This window comes from Cervus canadensis, chromosome 32, assembly GCF_019320065.1.
Source record: "Cervus canadensis isolate Bull #8, Minnesota chromosome 32, ASM1932006v1, whole genome shotgun sequence".
Taxonomy (NCBI): Eukaryota; Metazoa; Chordata; class Mammalia; order Artiodactyla; family Cervidae; genus Cervus; species Cervus canadensis.
Genome location: NC_057417.1, coordinates 38,427,139 through 38,444,816, shown reverse-complemented (window position 1 = coordinate 38,444,816; position 17,678 = coordinate 38,427,139). Strand labels below are relative to the sequence as shown.

General features: G+C 59.3%; 2 protein-coding genes across 4 annotated transcripts; one reads left to right on the top strand and one right to left on the bottom strand.

Moving 5' to 3' along the window:
• Positions 1-273: 273 nt before the first annotated feature.
• On the top strand, positions 274-5,330 carry NUBP2 (nucleotide binding protein 2). 2 transcript variants are annotated; one of them, XM_043455260.1, is made up of 7 exons: positions 274-405; positions 2,925-3,043; positions 3,145-3,346; positions 3,935-4,089; positions 4,203-4,313; positions 4,405-4,474; positions 4,771-5,330. In XM_043455260.1, the coding sequence occupies exons 1-7, from the start codon at positions 390-392 to the stop codon at positions 4,914-4,916; spliced, it is 819 nt and encodes a 272-aa protein (XP_043311195.1). In that variant the 5' UTR covers positions 274-389; the 3' UTR covers positions 4,917-5,330. The 2 variants fall into 2 exon arrangements, with proteins under 2 accessions (XP_043311195.1, XP_043311196.1); XM_043455261.1 differs by having other exon boundaries at positions 275-405; positions 3,148-3,346.
• Positions 5,331-5,811: 481 nt separating this feature from the next.
• On the bottom strand, positions 5,812-9,381 carry IGFALS (insulin like growth factor binding protein acid labile subunit). 2 transcript variants are annotated; one of them, XM_043455249.1, is made up of 2 exons: positions 8,736-9,381; positions 5,812-7,771 (listed from the first exon to the last, which is right to left on the bottom strand). In XM_043455249.1, the coding sequence occupies exons 1-2, from the start codon at positions 8,749-8,751 to the stop codon at positions 5,967-5,969; spliced, it is 1,821 nt and encodes a 606-aa protein (XP_043311184.1). In that variant the 5' UTR covers positions 8,752-9,381; the 3' UTR covers positions 5,812-5,966. The 2 variants fall into 2 exon arrangements, with proteins under 2 accessions (XP_043311184.1, XP_043311183.1); XM_043455248.1 differs by having other exon boundaries at positions 5,812-7,786; positions 8,736-9,372.
• Positions 9,382-17,678: the final 8,297 nt, after the last annotated feature.

The following is a 17,678-nucleotide window of genomic DNA, read 5'->3' as shown; positions in this document are numbered from 1 at the left end:
CACTCGACTTCAGCGTTCGGAAGAGGGGCGGGCCCCGCGGCACAAGCCTCTTGTTGAGAGGCTGCTGGCCCTGTCAATCCTAGATCGACATCCTCATTGGCCACATCTGAAGCGGTCGGAGACAAGTCCCGCGAGCCTATTGGACGGGGGGCGGGCAAACGAAGCGGTCCCACGCTGGGGCGTTGACACGGAAGTGGGTCCCTGTCCTGTACGCCGTCTGCGCCGGAACCTGCGTGCACCCTTTGGGCAATCTGATTGGCTAAGGGTAGCGCGAGTGGGCCTATCAAGGGGAGCCGGGGCGGGTTCGCGTTGCCCATTGGTCCGAAGGCGCTTCACTCAGATTGGACGGAGGCGGGCTGCGAGGAGGACGCGGGGCGAGTCGGGGCAGGATGGAAGCTGTTGCAGGTGAGTGTGCCTGACCGCGGGGCGTCGCGGGTCGGCGGGCGCCGAGGCGAGAGGGATGGGGCAGACCCGCAGCTGCTAGTCGTGGCTCCGGGTTTCAGCACACCGTCTTATGTGCGGTATAAAGTTCTCAGAGGTGCGCGCACGTGTCATTACGGCGCTTAGAAGGAGGTCTTACTTGAATAAGGCGCTCTAAGAGAAACCGGAACGTCATATTCTGTTTTTTGTAGAAGTTCTATTTTGACTTTCTAAGCCTTTTTTTTTTTTTTTTTTTTAATGAAATCTGCTTTGGACCCAATGTATACATTGGTCACAGCCGGATTCACACAGATTAGCTACATTATTTTCTAAAAGGCTTCGGGTCTGATATCTTGAGCACAAAGCGTTTACAACGCTGGATTCGTCCATCAGATTATAAACGTAAGACTGGAGAGAAAAATCAGAAGAAGCTTGTTATGATGAGGGTACACTTGCTACAAGGTGAGGGGGATGGTTTCTAGGTTGATGATGAATGCTTTTTTTAACGAAGAGGCAAATGCACACAGAAATTCGAGAAGCCTCACAGGCTATGCAGTAAGCCTCCCTGTGCTCAGAGGCAGCTCCTGTTGTCAGTTGCTTGTATCCTATTGGAGAGATTCTTTATATACAAAGATTCCGGTACTTGTCCAGTGTATCAGATAATCTTGATTTGGTTGGACTTAAGGCTTGATTGATTGGTCTTCTCATCCAAATGTGGGATCCCTCACTTCCCTCCGTGGGGGAGACACTGCTTTCCTTTGCCCCTTCCAGGGCAGCCTCTCCCATGTAGTAGTATGTATTTGATTTGTCATCATTTGTAAGCCTTTGAGTTTACTTATGAGGGAAAGTTGTGGTTGGCTCCTGAGAACTGTGGTCTGGGAAGTTGGTGGCTCCTTCCAGTTACTTGATGGGAGCCGCAATATCCTGTTTGAGGCTTAGGCAGATGAAGCTCCCCAGTCCCACCAGTGAGGAGAGCAAGGCATCACTCTTAGAGGTTGGCACTGCAGCGCTGGCATGGAGGGCGTGGAGGTGTCAGGACCCGCATCTGCCTTGTTCTTTCCCAAGTTTCTGCCCAAGTGCCCATCTGCCCACCAAAGAAAGGTGAAATTGATTTCCAACTACTGTTTCTAAAAGATACTTTTATTTATTTATAGGTTGTGCTGGGGTCTTCATTGCTGCGTGGGCTTTTCTCTAGTTGTGGCGAGCGGTGACTTCTCTTGTTGCGAAGCACAGGTTCTGGGGCTTGTGGGCTTCGGGAGTTGTGTTTCCCGGGCCCCAGAGCACAGGCTTAGTAGTTGTGGCCCACAAGCTTAGCTGCTCTGTAGCATGTGGGATCTTCCCACAGCAGGGATCGAACCCATGTCTCCTGCATTGGCAGGAGGATTCTTCACCACTGAGCCACCAGGGAAGCCCCCCCGCCCCCACTACTTTCTGATATTAAAGCAGTTTAAGTAAGAGCCTTTAAGTCATCACAGAAGTGGCCTGAGGCATGGCGGCCGTGTTGTCGGCAGTGATCCGTGGCTGGGGGATGGTGGCCTTTCCTCGTCACCATACAGGATCTCTAGAAGGAGACCCAGGACAGGCACTGCACTGCCTTACAACTGTGGAGAAGCCAGGCCAGGTGCACCCTGAGTTCCTTCCAGGGACCCTTTGGTGGCAGCGGTCTTTGCACCTGCCCATGAGAGATGGGTCAGGAGGGAGACAGTGTTCGCTCACCTCGCGCTGAGCCCTTCCTGCAAAGCCGGGGTGCAGGGAGGCTGCTGGAGCAAGCAGCTTGCTGCAGGCCAGGCGGGACTCTCTTTGGTGAGGTCCTCAGGGCACTTTGCAGGGGCTGAGGGTTGTTTGTACACAGATGGCGCCCGTGTGGGGTGGCAGGGGTGGGAGTGGTGAGTGTGTTCACGGTGGCATTTCAGGCTCACTGGGAGAAACAGGAGCTGGGGCAGAGCCTGCCTGGGGGTACCCAGGGTTTCTTAAGGCGCAACCGTGAGCCATCCGAGTGACCTAACTTCTGCCCCTTCACACAGTGTGGGTGCCTCCTCGAGCTGTGGGCTCCCTCCTGAGCAGGAGGCTGGGGCTGCCAGGAGTTCCGCTTCTGCCCCCAGAGGAGGGCGCTGCCCGCCTGCGGTCAGACCTAGAGGTGCTGGCACAGGGGCTGGCAGCACATTGGTCTCCACCCTCATCCCTTGGAGCCAGCTGGGAGGCTTTAGCTGGAATTGGCCTTGTGCATGCAAGGTGTGCATGCACTCACGTGTGCACACTGCAGAGCGGAGGGTTTGCAGCATTTCTAGCCGCAGCAGCCCTGCTCCAGACCGAGCGGGGGCGGCCGTCTCTGAGGACGCAGTGGGTTGGGTCTGGGGTCTGCTGGAACCCCTCTCGCGTGGCTGCATTTGCTTGTGTCAGGACCTGGGTGTAGGACGTGCGTGGTGGCCGCGGTGAGTGGGCAGCAGAGGGCGGCTGGCACGGAGGAGACACCCAGCCCTTCTCCCTTCTGTCTTTCCAACCAGAGCCTGGAAACCTGGCCGGCGTCCGGCACATCGTCCTCGTCCTCTCGGGAAAGGGGGGCGTCGGGAAGAGCACCATCTCCACGGAGCTGGCTCTGGCCCTGCGCCACGCGGGCAAGAAGGTGAGCGCCTCCTGTCTCCTCGCGAGCCCTACTCTCCTGGGTGGTCATGCAGGGCAACGCCCGGCTGGAGCGCCTCTCATGAGTCGCCTGGACGCCCCCAGCAGGTGGGGATCCTGGACGTGGACCTGTGTGGCCCCAGCATCCCCCGCATGCTCCGAGTGCAGGGCAGGGCGGTGCACCAGGGCGACAGTGGCTGGGTGCCCGTCTTCGTGGACCGGGAGCAGAGCATCTCCCTCATGTCTGTGGGCTTCCTGCTGGAGCAGCCAGACGAGGCTTTGGTGTGGAGAGGCCCCAGGAAGAACGGTAATGCCGCGCTGATCTGCCGGCGCCCCACCCGCCCCACCACCTCGGGCGCCAGGGGAAAGGCTGGTGCCCACCTCTTCACTTCTAAGACGCTCCCCCACACCCCGACCCATCAAGCCTGCGAGTACGCACACAGCGGGCCGGGGGAGCGAGAGTGTGAGCCACAGCCATGAGGCCTTCAGCTGCCTGGTCCTCCCCAGAGGTCTGATGCCTCTGCCCCAGCAGACAGGGTTCGGCTCCCTCCGAAGGCCAGCACGGGGCTGCCAGGTGTGGGAGCAAGTCCGGGGCAGGGGCTGCTCCCAGGCCATGCCCGCCTGGCATTCCCCGCAGGCCGCCTCTCTGGGGCACAGACATCCACCCCGGAGGGTCCCCACTCCAGCCATCGAAGCTAGGGCCCGAGCTAAAGTCCTGGGGGGCTGGGGAAGGGTCTCTCCCCTGGCGCACAGTGGCACACACAGCTCTCCAAATGCCAGTGGGCCCAGGACCCAAAGGTCGCCCCGCCCTGGGGCCAGGAGGGGGTGTGGGCCTGGTGAGACCCTGCCTACCTGCTCGCTACCCCCAACCCCGAGCCTCCCTGGGTCTCCGCAGCGCTGATAAAGCAGTTTGTGTCCGACGTGGCCTGGGGGCAGCTGGACTACCTGGTTGTGGACACGCCCCCAGGGACCTCTGATGAGCACATGGCCGTGGTGGACGCCCTGCGCCCCTACAGTCCCCTGGGGGCCCTCGTGGTCACCACACCCCAGGTACTGTTCCCGCAGGGCGCCCTCACCCCGGGGCAGACGCCCTGCCCTCCTCGCCCATCTTGGCTGTTTCCGGGGTACCCACCTGCCGCCCCCGCCCCTTTCCTGGCCTCCAGGCGGTGTCCGTGGGGGACGTGAGGCGGGAGCTGACCTTCTGCAGGAAGGTGGGGCTGCGGGTGATCGGGCTTGTGGAGAACATGAGCGGCTTTGTCTGCCCCCACTGCTCGGTGAGTCCTGGGAGGTCGCGGGCGTGGGTAGCCACCCCCGCCCGCCGCGGGCAGAGAAGAAGCAGGTGGACCCTGTGTCTCTGTGTCCCAGGAGTGCACCAACGTCTTCTCCAAGGGAGGCGGCGAGGAGCTGGCAAGACACGCCGGCGTCCCCTTCCTGGGTGAGTGGGCTGGGGCTGCCCCAGGGCCCTGCCCCCTGGGGAGAGGCGAGAGGGGGCTTCCTCCCACCCCGCCGTCCCCCCGCCCCGCAAGAGCTGCGAGCCGCAGGAGCCCTGTGTTTTCTTCTGCAGGAGCACCCAGGAGGCAGTGGGGCCTGCTGGGCATCCTGGGGAGGTTCAGCCTGGGAGCCAGTCCTGCCAGGCCTCGGCAGTGCTGCCCGCGGGCTCCTGGGCTGAGGGGGTGGACAGGGCCTCCCAGCCTGGCCCTCACTGCCCACTCTCCGTGCCCTCGCCCCCAGGCTCGGTGCCTCTGGACCCCGAGCTAACGCGGAGCCTGGAGGACGGCCGGGACTTCATCCAGGACTTCCCCGACAGCCCCGCGTTCCCTGCGCTCTCCTCCATCGCCCAGAAGATTCTCAGCGAGACGCCCATGGGGCTCTCCTGACCAAGGCAGGCTGAGCGCTCCTGCGCGCTGTGGGGCTGGAGGTCTGGGGTGGGGACCTGGCCAGGCCCCATGTGCCCCTCTCCCCGCTGGGCCCGTCTGGGACGTTTCCGGAGCTTCGGCGGCATCTTGGCTGAGCCGCTGACAGTGAGTGGCTCTGCCCGGTCACCCGGGGACGGCATGGGGTCCCCGTGCCGTGGCCTGCCCTCCCTGCTGGTGCAGCTCGGTACCCCCGTGGCCCGGACAGACGACTGCTCCCGACAGCCGAGTCTCCACATCATTCACAGAGCTGGTGCGTCTGGGAGCTTGTCTGGCCCTCTGGCCCGCAAGCCCAGTGAAGGAGGTGACACCCGCTAAGGTGTCAAACTTGTAACTCAGAGGAGCCCGCAATAAATGTATCCCTCCGCTGTGTTTACACATCTGACCTTTCTAGAGCGTTCCGCCCTGGCCCCGCCTCCTGGCCAGGTGTCACTGTGTCCTGTGCAGTGTCCCCCCCCGAGTCGCAGGAACTGGCCAGCAGTCCTGCTGTCGACAGGCCCCTGGAGCCTCAGGTGAGGCTCGTGTGGAGTGTCGGGTGACTTGGGGTGTGTGAGTGGCCAGGCTTGGCCTAGCGACAGCTGAGGGCCCGCCCTGGGCCGGGAGCAGGGCTGACAGGAGAGGCGAGCGTGGAGCGGAGCCCCGGGCCTCTCCCCTGCGTGGGTCCCGGGGAGCCGGGGGTGCATGCAGGCCTGGGCCCCACTTCTTGGGGGGTGACGGTGATGAGTGCACCCCGGGGGCCTTCCTTTGGGGGTGGGGGTATGGCCGGGAGCACAGGGACCCATGGGGCTGTGGCTGGCAGAGGGGCCCTGGCTAGCATCCCCCACCCGCACTGAGCTGCACCCCTGCCCGCACACGCGGCCCTGTTTATTTGGTTACTTTAATTGATGACAGCTGGGGAGACCGTGTCCCCGACCCTCACAGTCAGGCCCTCAGGGAGCAGGCTGGGCCCCACAGGTCCTGAACTGTGTCCCCCGGGGCTGCGAGGGCCCGTCGGGACGCCGGGGCAGCCTCGGGTCAGCAGTGGGCAAAGTGGGCCTCGCCAACGTCGCGCAGGTCGAGGCCTGCCAGGCCGGGTGGGCTGGCGCAGGTGATGTTGTTGTAGGTGAGCACGGGTGGCTGGCGGTCATCGTCGCCCTCGGCCAGGGCCTGCACGAAGCGGGGCACGGAGGCCGGCTGCTGCAGGGCGAAGGCCCACAGGGCGCCCAGCGCGCAGCCGCAGTCCCAGGGGTTGCCCTCGAGCCACAGGCGCTCCAGGCCGGGGGGCTGCGGCGCGAAGGTCCTCAGCGAGTTGTTCCGGAGGCTGAGGAAGCGCAGGTGGCTGAGCGGTGCGAGCACGGCCGTGGGCAGCGTCTCCAGGCGGTTGTGCGAGATGTCCAGCCAGAAGGTGCGCTTCAGGGGCCCCAGGGCATCCGCCGGCAGTGCCGACAGCTGGTTGCGGGCGAGGAGGAGGTACTCCAGGCGGCCGAGGTCCTGGAAGAGCCGGCCTGGCAGGTGCGTGAGCTGGTTGGCCGTGAGGTCCAGCTCGAGCAGCTCGGCCAGGCCCCCCAGGCTGCGCTCGTCCACGTCTGCAATGCTGTTGCCCTTGAGGAAGAGCCGGCGCAGCCCCGAGAGGCCCGCGAAGGCGAGCGGGCCCAGGCGGGCCAGGCAGCCGCCCTCCAGGTGCAGGCTGTGGAGCTTGGCCAGGCCCTGGAAGGCCTGCTCCGGGAGGTCGCGCAGACAGTTGCCGGAGAGGTTGAGCACGGCCAGGTTGAGCAGGCCCAGGAAGCCGCCGGGCCGGAGCTCCTGCAGCTGGTTGTTGTTGAGGGCCAGCACCTCCAGCTGGCCCAGGCCCGTGAAGGCTTCTTCAGGCAGCTGCCGCAGGCGGTTGTGGCCGAGCTGCAGCTCCTCCAGGAAGTGCAGGTCCTTGAAGGTGCGGGGCCGCAGGCTGGCGAGCGCGTTGTGCGAGAGGCGCAGGACGCGCAGGCCCAGCAGCCCCGGGAAGCTGTCCTCCAGGAGGCCGCCCACGCGGTTGTGCGAGAGGTCCAGCCAGCGCAGCGCCTTCATGCCCAGGAAGGCGCCCGGGGCCACGGCGGCCACGAGGTTGTGGTCCAGGTAGAGCTTCTGGAGCTTGGGCAGCTTGATGAAGACGTTAGCCTTGACGCTGCGCAGGGCATTCCGGCTCAGGTCCAGCTCTCGCAGCTCGCCCAGGCCGCAGAAGAGCGCGGGCTGCAGGTAGGCCAGCTTGTTGCCTGCCAGCACCAGCTCCCGCAGGCCGGCCAGACCCTGGAATGCGGTGTCGGGCAGCACGGCCAGGCTGTTCCAGCCCAGGTTGAGGTCCCAGAGGTGCGCCAGGCCCCGGAAGAGACCCTCCTCCAGGCGGCTGAGCAGGTTGTTGCTGAGACCGAGCGAGGCCAGGCCGGGCGTGTGCAGGAAGGTGGGGGCTGCCAGCGCGCGCAGCCGGTTGTGCTCCAGGTGCAGGTGGCACAGGCCACGCAGGCCCAGCAGTGCCTGCGGCTCCAGGCTGGCCAGCCCGCTGCCCTGCAGGTTGAGGAAGCCCAGGCCCGAGAGGTTGCGGAAGGCGGCCGCGGGGATAGAGGAGAAGTTGTTCCCGTCCAGCCAGAGCGCCTTGGTGCCGGGTGGGAGGCCCCCGGGCAGCCGCGTGAGGTTCCGGGAGCTGCAGAAGACGTTGAGCTCGTCCGTGTGGTCGTCGTGGCCGCAGGAGCAGACGGCTGGGCACTGTGGGCCCTCAGGGTCTGCTGGCGCCGTGGGCTCCACTCCTTCCAGGCCGCGGGGGCCCAGCGCTGCCCAGGAGACCAGCAGCACCACCAGGGCCGGGCCTCCTGCGGGGAGAGGGGCTTGGGGAGGGGGCCCGGGACGGGGACTCAGGTTGGAGCAAGACATGGGACCTTCCAGGCCTCAGCTGCACCCCGGGACCACGACACGCGCCCGTTAAGAGAAGGCCTTGCTAACCAGAGTGGAAGGTGTGGGCAAGCGACGCGGGCCCCCCCATCAGTAGGTAGGACTAGGATGGCCTCTAGGGTGAGACTGGCTGCCCTTTCCACTGTGCAGGACCAGAGGGAACTGGGGACCGAGGACCTGGCCACTAGGCCGTGTGTCGGCCTCATCCCCAAGGTGGACACTCGAGCCAGCCTGGAGAAAGGCGTGAGTGACAGAACCTTTTGGAGCAGGCCTGGGTGGGCAAGCGCTTGCTGCCCTAAGGTCCTGGACAGTGAGCTGGATGCCCACTGCCCCCATCGGATCCCCGATCAGGGGTGCCCCCATCCCTGGTGTGTGTGGCACGTACTAGGGACTGAGCCCAGCGGCAGCGTGGGGAGAGGAGAGTGCCAGCCTCGACCACCAGAGACTGGTTCTATCACTGGACAAAGGATGCCAGGCTTCCCCACAAGGCCCCCCAGAAGTTCCATTGGGCACTGGGCTTGTCCCCCACAGTGGGCCGCTCCCTGCCCTGAGTGCTCCGGGTCTCAGGGTGGGCATGGCAGCTGGGGTGGGCAAGGCTCCGCAAGGGGACCGGGTGGCCGTGGCCTGGCATCCGAGCAATTGGGGGGCCTGGGCGGGGCCCCGGGGTGCTGTGGGGCCCTGCGTCCCCTGCGCCCCTACCTGGGGCGGGAGAGGAGGTGGGCTGAAGTCACAGTGACTCTCCAGGGCCGGACCCCCCAGATGAGTGGCCATGCTTCCCCCGTGGGCTCCCAGAGTGAAGCCCTCCCAGGGGCAGCCCCTACCCTGGAAGGCTGGGGGCACCGGCTGGTCACCCCCGGGCAAGTGGCGGGGCCGCGGGAGCCTCACCTCTCCTCGGGGCCATCCCTCGTGCTGAGCGGGAGCGGGGCGTCTGCTGGGCCGCTGCTCCTACCCTCTGGATTTCCCCTCCGCGGGGCAGCCAGCACCCGTGTCACCGGCCAGCCCAGCTGCTGGCCCCGGCGCCGTTAACCCCCTCCTGCCGGGTGCCAGCAGCAGCTCTGAGAGCGGGGCGGGGGGCAGGTGGCACAGGGGCCAGGCTGGGGGCGGCGTCTGCCCGCCGCGCACCCAGGGTCAGCTCTGAGACCCGCGGGCCCATCCCCCATCATCATGGCTCCCCCCCCCACACCCGTCCCCCTGCAGGGCTGGCCACAGAGCTGGGGCTGCAGGCAGTGCTGGGCGGGGGTCTCCCTTGGAGCAGCCTGTGAGGCACTAGTGTTCAGTGGCCCCCTGCTTGGTGGTGGGGTCCCTTCGGGGGCTCCTGGGGGCTGCCTGCCCAGCCGATGGTCGTGTGGGAGTTAAGCTGGGCCTGCCCGTCAGCCGAATGCTGACCATGCCCCGCCCATTCCTCCCCCCTTGGGTGGGGTCCTCGGTCAGCTCCCAGGCCCGGCCCAGCCTCCGCTTCTCCCGTGAACTCAGGGTCAGCTGCTGTCTGGCTGTGCCCCACCCCCAGCCTCTTCTAGGAATGCTTGGCCGGGTGCTCTGTTTGCTTTCCCGGCCCTGTTCTCTAGGGAGGAGAGTTGGGGGCGGCCTGGCCTCAGGGACCAGATCCCAGGGCCATGAGACCAGCCCCTGCAGCAGCGGGCCCCATCCTGCCCTCTGGGGCGCCCGCAGGCTGCGGGGGTGGGGGGGGGGCCCAGTGTCCGGCCTGAGGTCAGCCCCAGGTCAGTCGTGGGAGGCCGCTCCAGTGGGTGGCCCTGGCCTCGCTCCTCCAGACCCAGCCGCGTCCCCAGGCTGGCCTCCAGCCGCCCCTCCCCTTCACCAGGACCCTGCCCGTGGCTGCTGCGCCCGCCCACCCCTTCCTCTGCTCCGCCTGGGGTGGAGGGCCTGTGTCAGCAGGGCTTGAAAAAGGTGGAAGCACGCGTGGGTAAGGCTAGGCTTGTGGAGGCCTCCCGGTGAGCCCGAGGAGGGGGGCTGGGGGTGAGGCAGGAGCCACCGGTCCCAAAGATCCTCTGCCTTGTGGCCCCTCCCCCGTTCATGCCATGACTCAGGGACTGGATTTATCTTCCTCCATTTATCGAGCTTTGATTTTTTTCCAGGTCATCTCTCAGCTTCTCTTCTGAGAAATTATAGATCTGCAGGGAGAAAGTCCACACCCAGAAGTTTACAGGGCAAACACTCATTTACACAGTAGAAAGTGCGGACTCAGCAGGAGTCAGGCCCCGGGGCCTCTGCACCAAAAAGCTCCCAGCCTGGCAAGCGGCCAGCGCCTGTCCCCTGACACCTACAGGGCTGGGGTGGGACTTCCTGTAAATCCCTGGGGAGCGCGTGTGTGGCGGGGAACTCGTCAGGACTGCGGCAGCCGGGCTAGCCCTCTGTAAGCCTTGCCCAAGCCCTGCAGCAGCGCTGGTGGTCAGCCCGCTGAGTTGGGAGAAGACCTCTGTCCTGGCCGCCCGGGTGGCCTGTCCTGACCCAGGATGACTGCTGCCCTGGCCTCTTTCCACTTGACCCCGAGGGCCCCCTGCGGAGTCTGGTTTCTGGTCTCCATGGACATGGTGCCACATTGCAGACCCCTCCCTGCTTCCTGCTGTGGGGCTGCGACCCTGAGGGGCCTGTCCGCATTTCTGTGTCCTGAGTGGACCTGCTGGGACCAGGGTGTGTTGTCCTGGCAGGTAGCACACACCCCTCCTGGGGCCCGGGGGCCCGGGGGGCCTCAACAGCACCCCACCCTGTCTACTCTCAGCCCGAAGGTGGGTGGACAGGGGCCGTCACTGTCTTTCCTTCCTTCAGTCGCCAGTGATGGCAGGCAACACTTCAGAGACTCATTGCCCAGCGGGCTGTCGTCTCCTGTAAAGCACGTGTTTCAGTCTCTTGCTGATTTATTTGGGTGCTGTCAGTGTGACTTTTTTTTTTAATCGTGTCCCGGATGCAAGCCCCTTGTCAAGTGTGTGTGGCCAGTGGTCCTGTCTTCGGCACCGTGGTCTGCCTCTCCATTCTCTTCATTGTGATTCTAGTGAGAGTTCTTAATTTTAATGTGGCCTCATAAGATGCTCCTTAAATGGAAAAACTGCGGGGAGAAAAGCTTTTTAATCTAGGCTGATGCATGTATCAAGCTCCTCGCGGTGTCAGGACCCGTTCCGCCCGTGGACTTGAGTGTATTCTCAAAAGACCTGGTGGACCCATCCCTGTCTTTTCTCTGAGGTGATCTCAGGGCATCCCCTCTCTCTTGCTTCCTAAGAGTGAGCTGGCCTTTGAGCTTCATTCTTCCTGGTGGCTTACAGCCGCCTCCCCACGTTTGGAGCGGTAGCTTTCCCTTCCTCCTCCCTCTCAGGCACCAGCTTGCCATGGTCAGGGTCCAAGTAGTTGGGCCCTTTCTGGGCTGCCCCTGAACTCTGGAGGCAGAGCAGACCCTTCTCCGTCTGCAGGGGCTTCCGGCCTCTTCCTTGTCCACGGGGGGCACAGCCTGTCACGTGTCCATGACAACCGCCGGTCCGGTTTTGACCTGCGTTGCATTTTGAGTCTTCCCTTCCAGTGTGGACATGGCACAATTAGGCCTTCTTCAGTTTCTCTCCCTGGTATTTGTGTAGATTTCTGTGTGATCTCTCATATATTAAAAAAAATTTTTTTTAAATGGTTGATTTTAAATAGTTTTTAATGGTTGGTTTTATGGATGGTTGTTACTTTTGATACTGTTATTGTTACCCTTTTTCCTCCATTTCATTTTGTCTAGGCTGAAATGTTTTTCTAGAAGTATGCTGGGATAATGTAACAAAGTATCAACTGTGATGCCTTTACCCAACAGTTTTTTTTTCTAAAACAGCTTTACTGATAACCCAATTCTTACACCATAAAATCCACCCGTCAACACACCGCACACCTCAGTGATTCTCAGCAAGTGTGTACTGCGGTGCAGGCGCACGCACGGGTGGTTTTGGAACGTTCCCGGGCAGCAGGCGCCCTTTGTGTCCCCCCTTGCTCACTGAGCGTCCTCTCAGGGCTCATCCACAAAGCGTGCGTCGGCGCTTCATTCCTCGTTGTGACCGGGTAATGTCCGTTTACTCGTACCTCAGATGATTGATGTCTGGTTGGTTTCTCTGGGGTTACTATGGATAACGTTGCCGTGAGCGTTTGTGTGGACGTAGGTTTCACTCCTGTTGGGTAGATTCTTACCAGTGGAGTTACTGGTTCACATAGTATTTATGGTTTTAAAAAATGTTTTCCAAAACGACTGTGTAATTCTACAGACTGTGAGAGTCCGGTCCCACATCCTCACCGCTATTTGGTGCAGTCGGCTTTGTTCTGTTTTGGTTTTGAGCCCTTCTGTGTTTCTCTGACGATTGATACTGGGCACCTTTTCATGTGTTTATTGGCATTTTTATATCTTCTTTGGCACAGTGTCTATTCAAGACTTTCATCCATTTTTTAACTGTCTCCTTACTGAGTTGTTACACTGAACATTATAGATATGACTTTATATTTATGGATTGTCAAGGATAGCATTTGCAGATATTTTTCTGTTTGTGGCTTGCTGCTCTTTTTTGCTGTTGTCTTTTGAAGTAAGAGTTTATTTTAATTAAGTCCAGTGTATCAGTTTTTTTCTTTCATGGCTTAAGATTTTGATGTGGTGTCTAAACTCTTTGCCTAACCCAAGATCACAAAAATCTTTTAATTAAGAAATATAGAATCTATTTATATTTTCTTTCTCTTAGCAGTTTTTTTTTTTTTTGGTAGTTTGCAGTATATAAATCTTGTACTACTTTTGATAATTTCTAAGTACTTTCTGAGTTTTGATGCTATATGAATGGAGCTGTTTTTTGGTTCTTAAAATATACATATATATATACACATATATACATGTGTGTATATATACATGTATTTGGCTGTGACAGGTCTTAGCTGTAGTGTGTGAGATCTTTAGTTGTGACATGCAGGATCTTTAATTGCAGCATGTGGAATCTATTTCCTTGACCACGGATCAGACCTGGGCCCCCTGAATTGGGAGTGTGGCGTCTTAGCCCCTGGACCACCAGGGAAGTCCCTGAGTGGAGTTCTTTTAATTTCATTTTCAGACTGCCTTCAGTATGTACAAATACAGCAGGTTTCTCTTGTTGATCGTGTATCCCAGGACCTTACTAATTAGTCCCAGATGTGTGTGTGTGGCTGGATCCCTAGGATAAGCCATTGCTCAGTCGTGTCCAACTCTTTGCAACCTCATGCGCTATATAGACTATTGCAGGCCAGAATACTGGAGTGGGTAGCCATTCCCTTCTCCAGGGGATCTTCCCAACCCAGGGACTGAACCCAGGTCTCCCGCAGTGCAGGCGGGTTCTTTACCAGCTGAGCGACCAGGGAAGCCCTGTGTGACATCACACCATCTGTGAATAAGGACACTCTCCCCTTCTCCTTCCCAGTGTGTGCTGCCTTCTGTGGCAAGAGCAGAGATCCTTGCTGTGTTCCTGACTTCAGTGAATAGCATTCCATCACTGACCGTGAATTACGACGCTGGCTTACGTCTCTGATCCATGGGGTCACAGGCAGAAAAATGCTCCCAGCCACCAATGTGCGTGTCCTTACCCCTGGAATCACGAATATGTCGGGTCACGTGGCAGAGTGGAGCTGAGGCTGCTGATCAGCTGACCGGGAGACAATAAGATGAACGTGGATTTCCAGGTGGCCCCACTGTAATTCCAGGCGATCTCTGGATTGGATTAAAGGGTCAGACGAGGCCACTGTGGGGCCATGAGAGGACTCAGCCCCCAGCTGCTGACCTCTTAAGATGGAGGAGGGGGGCCAGGACCCAGGGACTCAGGCGCCTCACACAGCAGGGAAGGGCAAGGAAACGGAGTCTTCCTCTGGAGCAGAGGGAACCTGCTCTGCTGACAGTCCAGTGGGACTCCTAACAGACTTCTGACCTCCGGACTGGCAGGAGATACATCTGTGCCGCTTCAAACAACTGAGTTGCCATGACTTGATACAGCAGTGTTTGGAGATTAAGCAGATGTCCTTTATCAATTCCAAGAGGCTCCCTTCGATTCCTGGTTTGACTTTTTTTTTAAAAAAAACCACAAACGGGTGTGGGATTTCGTCACGTTTTCCCGCATGCATCGAGATGATTTTGTCCTTTGTTCCATGACCGTGGTTTATTATGCTGACTTTTAGATGTTTCAGTCAATGTTTTGTTCCTGTTATAAATCCCACCTGCCTATGGTGTGGAATGTCATGGTATTCTGATAGCTAACATTTTAAAGGCTTTACACCTGTGTTCATGAGGGACGTTGATCTCTGGTTTTGTTGGGTATTGGGATAACTGCCTCATAGAATGAGTTGGGAAGTGTCCCCTCCTGTGTTTTCTGGAAGAGCTTGTGAGTGAGTATTAGCATTACTGATAGAATGCGCTGGTGAAGCCATGTGGCCCTGAGCATGCTTTTGCATGAAGACTTAAGACTTTTGTTAAATCAATTTAAGGAATTTGTCCATTTCATCTAATTTGTTGGTATAGTTTCCCTAGTATTCCTTTACAAGTTCTGTTCATTTCTTTAGGATTGATAGGATGTGCCCCTTTTCAAAAATCATGATTTTGGCAATTCGTGTGTTATTTTGTTGGTCAGCAAAAAACCACTGTTTTCTGTTTTACTGACTCCTTGCTAATCATTATTTCTGCTTCCTTTGGGTTTTGTTTTCTCTCCTTTTGTGTTTTAAGGCAGAAGCCCAGGTTTTTTGAGGCCTTTTCTTAAACAGTTGTTTAAAGCGATACGTTTCCCTCGAGCACTGCTTTAGCTGTGTCCCACAAATTTTGTGTTCATTTCCCTTCTGGTTGACGCACACAGTAGTTAGATGTGTTAACTTCCAAACATTTGAGTTTTTCCAGACTTCACTGTGTTGTAGATATCTAATGTCACTGGAGTTTGGAATTATACAAAGTATGTTCTTTTAGAATTCATCATGATCTGTGGGTTGAAGATCTCGTTTGTCCTGGAGCTCCTGGAAATGTTGGTGGGATGTTCTGTAAGTAGGTTTGGTTGAGTGATAGTGCCTGCTATCAACTGGACTATGAAAGAATCTCCATTAATGCTAAAGTACCCATTTTCCCTTTCAGTTTTGCCCATTTAAAGTAAACATGACATACTCATTTCTTGAATAGAAGATTGTTAGAACAGAAATCAGAGAAAAGAGAGAGAGATTATTGGGACCTTAAGAAGTCAAGATTCTGGCTTAAGAAAATATGCTGACCAAGAATAAGATGACTCTGAGCTTCAGAGCCAGAGAAAAACAGGTGCGCGTACCCTGGGGGCAGTGTGGGACAGGTGCGTGTATCCTGGGGGCAGCTGGCTATAGGACCAGCCTTCCTTTCTGGATCCTCAGCACCCAGGCCAGGCTCACTCCCAGATCTAAGATCCAGTTCTTCCCCAGGACTCTCTGCTGCCCCAACTAAGAACCAATGTCCCTAGAAGGGGGTGGTCCAGGAAAAGCCTCTCCTTTTTTACTCAGGAGGAAGAATGAGAGACCCCTGAGGAGCTAGGAAGCAGGACCCCAAAGCCAGAGGACAGAAAGCAACGGGCTCTGCTCGGAAGGGGCAGGGAAGACGAACGCCACGGCAGAGACGAGAGAACACACCAGGCTGGATTTGAAAATGGAGGAAAGGAAGTGACCTAGCCAAAGCGGCTGAAGGAGGCAGCAGCTCTCACCATTCAAAAACGGGATCACGATTTTTAAAATTCCCACAACAGAATGCACCAGGCTCAGGCTAGCGTCTCCTTCTCTACAGACTCCCCCAGCAGTGAGGAGGCTTCCAGGTTCCCTTCTCATCTTCAGACCCAGAGGAGAGAGCGTGCTGAGGAAACGGGGCCCGGCAGCGCAGTGACTGGGCACTGGGAGCCGATGACCTGAGGAGAGTGTGTGCTGGGCCGGCAAACGCGGCAGCAGCTCCCAGCCCTCCTGCGGCCCTCCAGGGCCCGGGGAGCCCCCAGCAACACCGCCCAGCCCGCCCTGCTCGGCCCGGCCCTCGCGCCCGGCCACAGCCTTTCCACCCCACTTTGCGGCTCTTGGCGTTAGGACCCCCTAGGTGCTGGAGACATCTTAGACTTGACCTGAGCCCTACACACAGCACTAACGGCAGCAGAGACCCAAGCGGATGGATAAGTAGCATCTGCATAATTGGAAACGCCTGAAGTGACAAAGTGACAAAAAGTCACTTCTTCCCAGCCTAGTGAGTGGACATTACTCCATCCCAGATTCCAGACATGAACACCCTGGTTTTTACATGGAAGAGCAAAGAGCCAGGACTCTCCTGACAGATGAGGTTGGGCCACGGTCCTGGGGATGAAGAACCATACAGGGACTGTGAGGCATCATCAGCACAGACAGATGGATGGACGGGATGGAGGCCCACGGGGCAGGCTGGACCCCTAGGTGCTGGCTTGCTGGGGTGGCGGGCGGTGCAGAGGGGCTGGGACGTGAGGCGTCAGTCCCTCAGACACCAGCACAAACAGCTCGGCAACAAGAACCACAAACCAGAAACCACTGGGTCAGATTATAGGGCGGCATCAGAGGTGGGGAAGAGTTGCCAAACAGGTTGCTAAACACAAAAAACATTTTTTGTGAAGGAAAAAAATATACATTTGGCAACATCAAGAATTTGTTCAACAGACACCAGAGAGTGAAGCCCACAACGAGCTAGGAGAAGACTGCAAACACACAGAAACAAAGAAACCATACAATATGCAACGTGAAACAGAGGACTCCTAGTGATCAACACTGGTAGCAACCAGTGAAGAAACCCGGGAGCAGAGGCGGTCCCCAGGAAGGAAATCCCAGTAGCCAGTGAGCATGTGGAAGGTGGTCAGGAGCCAGGAAGACACATGAGAAGCCTGCAGAGTGCCTTCTGTGCCCCAGACCAGCGAGGATGAGGGTGTCTGGCATGTGGGGAGGCGCCCTGAGCGCAGCGGGAGCTGCTGAGAAGGAAGCCCCACGTACCGCGGGGCACCAGCCAGGCGGAGTGAGGACGCGCCCCACTGCCTGGAGGCAGCAGCGTCACAACTGTGCAAAGAGAAGCGCTCCCTGCTGAGCGCCCTGGGCTCTCAGAGGACAAGGAGGGGAGCATGATGGTATGCGTGTTCCTCCTCACGTTTCTGCAGATGAGCGACGCAGGCCCAGGCTGCTGGGGGCCAGGGGCCTCTGGCAGCGGGTTCCGGGGAGAAGCGCTCACCCCGGTGCGATCGCTGTGCTGCTGGCGGAGCTCAGCGTCCCTGGGAGGGGCCACCAACACCAGCCGCCTGGAGGGGCGGACGTGGCACCCACCGCGACCCTCACGGCGCGAGGCCGCAGCACGTCCTGAGGCTCCTGCGCCTGCGAGTCCAGTCGCTGGTACAAGACCGAGGTCGGCGCCAGGAGGGCCTGTGCAAACCCCCCAGGTCTCCAGGGAGCTCAGGCTCCACAGAGAAAGCATCGTGGTTGGAGAGGAGCCCACACAGGCGGTGTGGGGTGACGCGGGCCCGCTCAGCTGGGACAGGACCTGAGGGAATCCAGGGAGACGGTGACAGCCAGGCCAGAGGAGGCGTCAAGGGGGCGTCACCGCAGCAGGTGGGACCAGAGACTGGCCCCTGGGACAGTCTCGGGACGGGCAGCCTTCACAGGGATGGCGCCCAGACCCCGCCCCACGCTGCGCCCGGCCTGGGGTCCCCTGCACGTCAGCATACACACGACCCTGGACACGACCCGTGAGAGGCGACTTCCTCTAGAGGCAGCTGGGGAGGGGCGGGTAGGGGGTGGTGGTGCCAGGCATCCACTCACAGGGGCAGGAAAAGGGAGAGTACCCACCCCAACAGGGCATGCTGG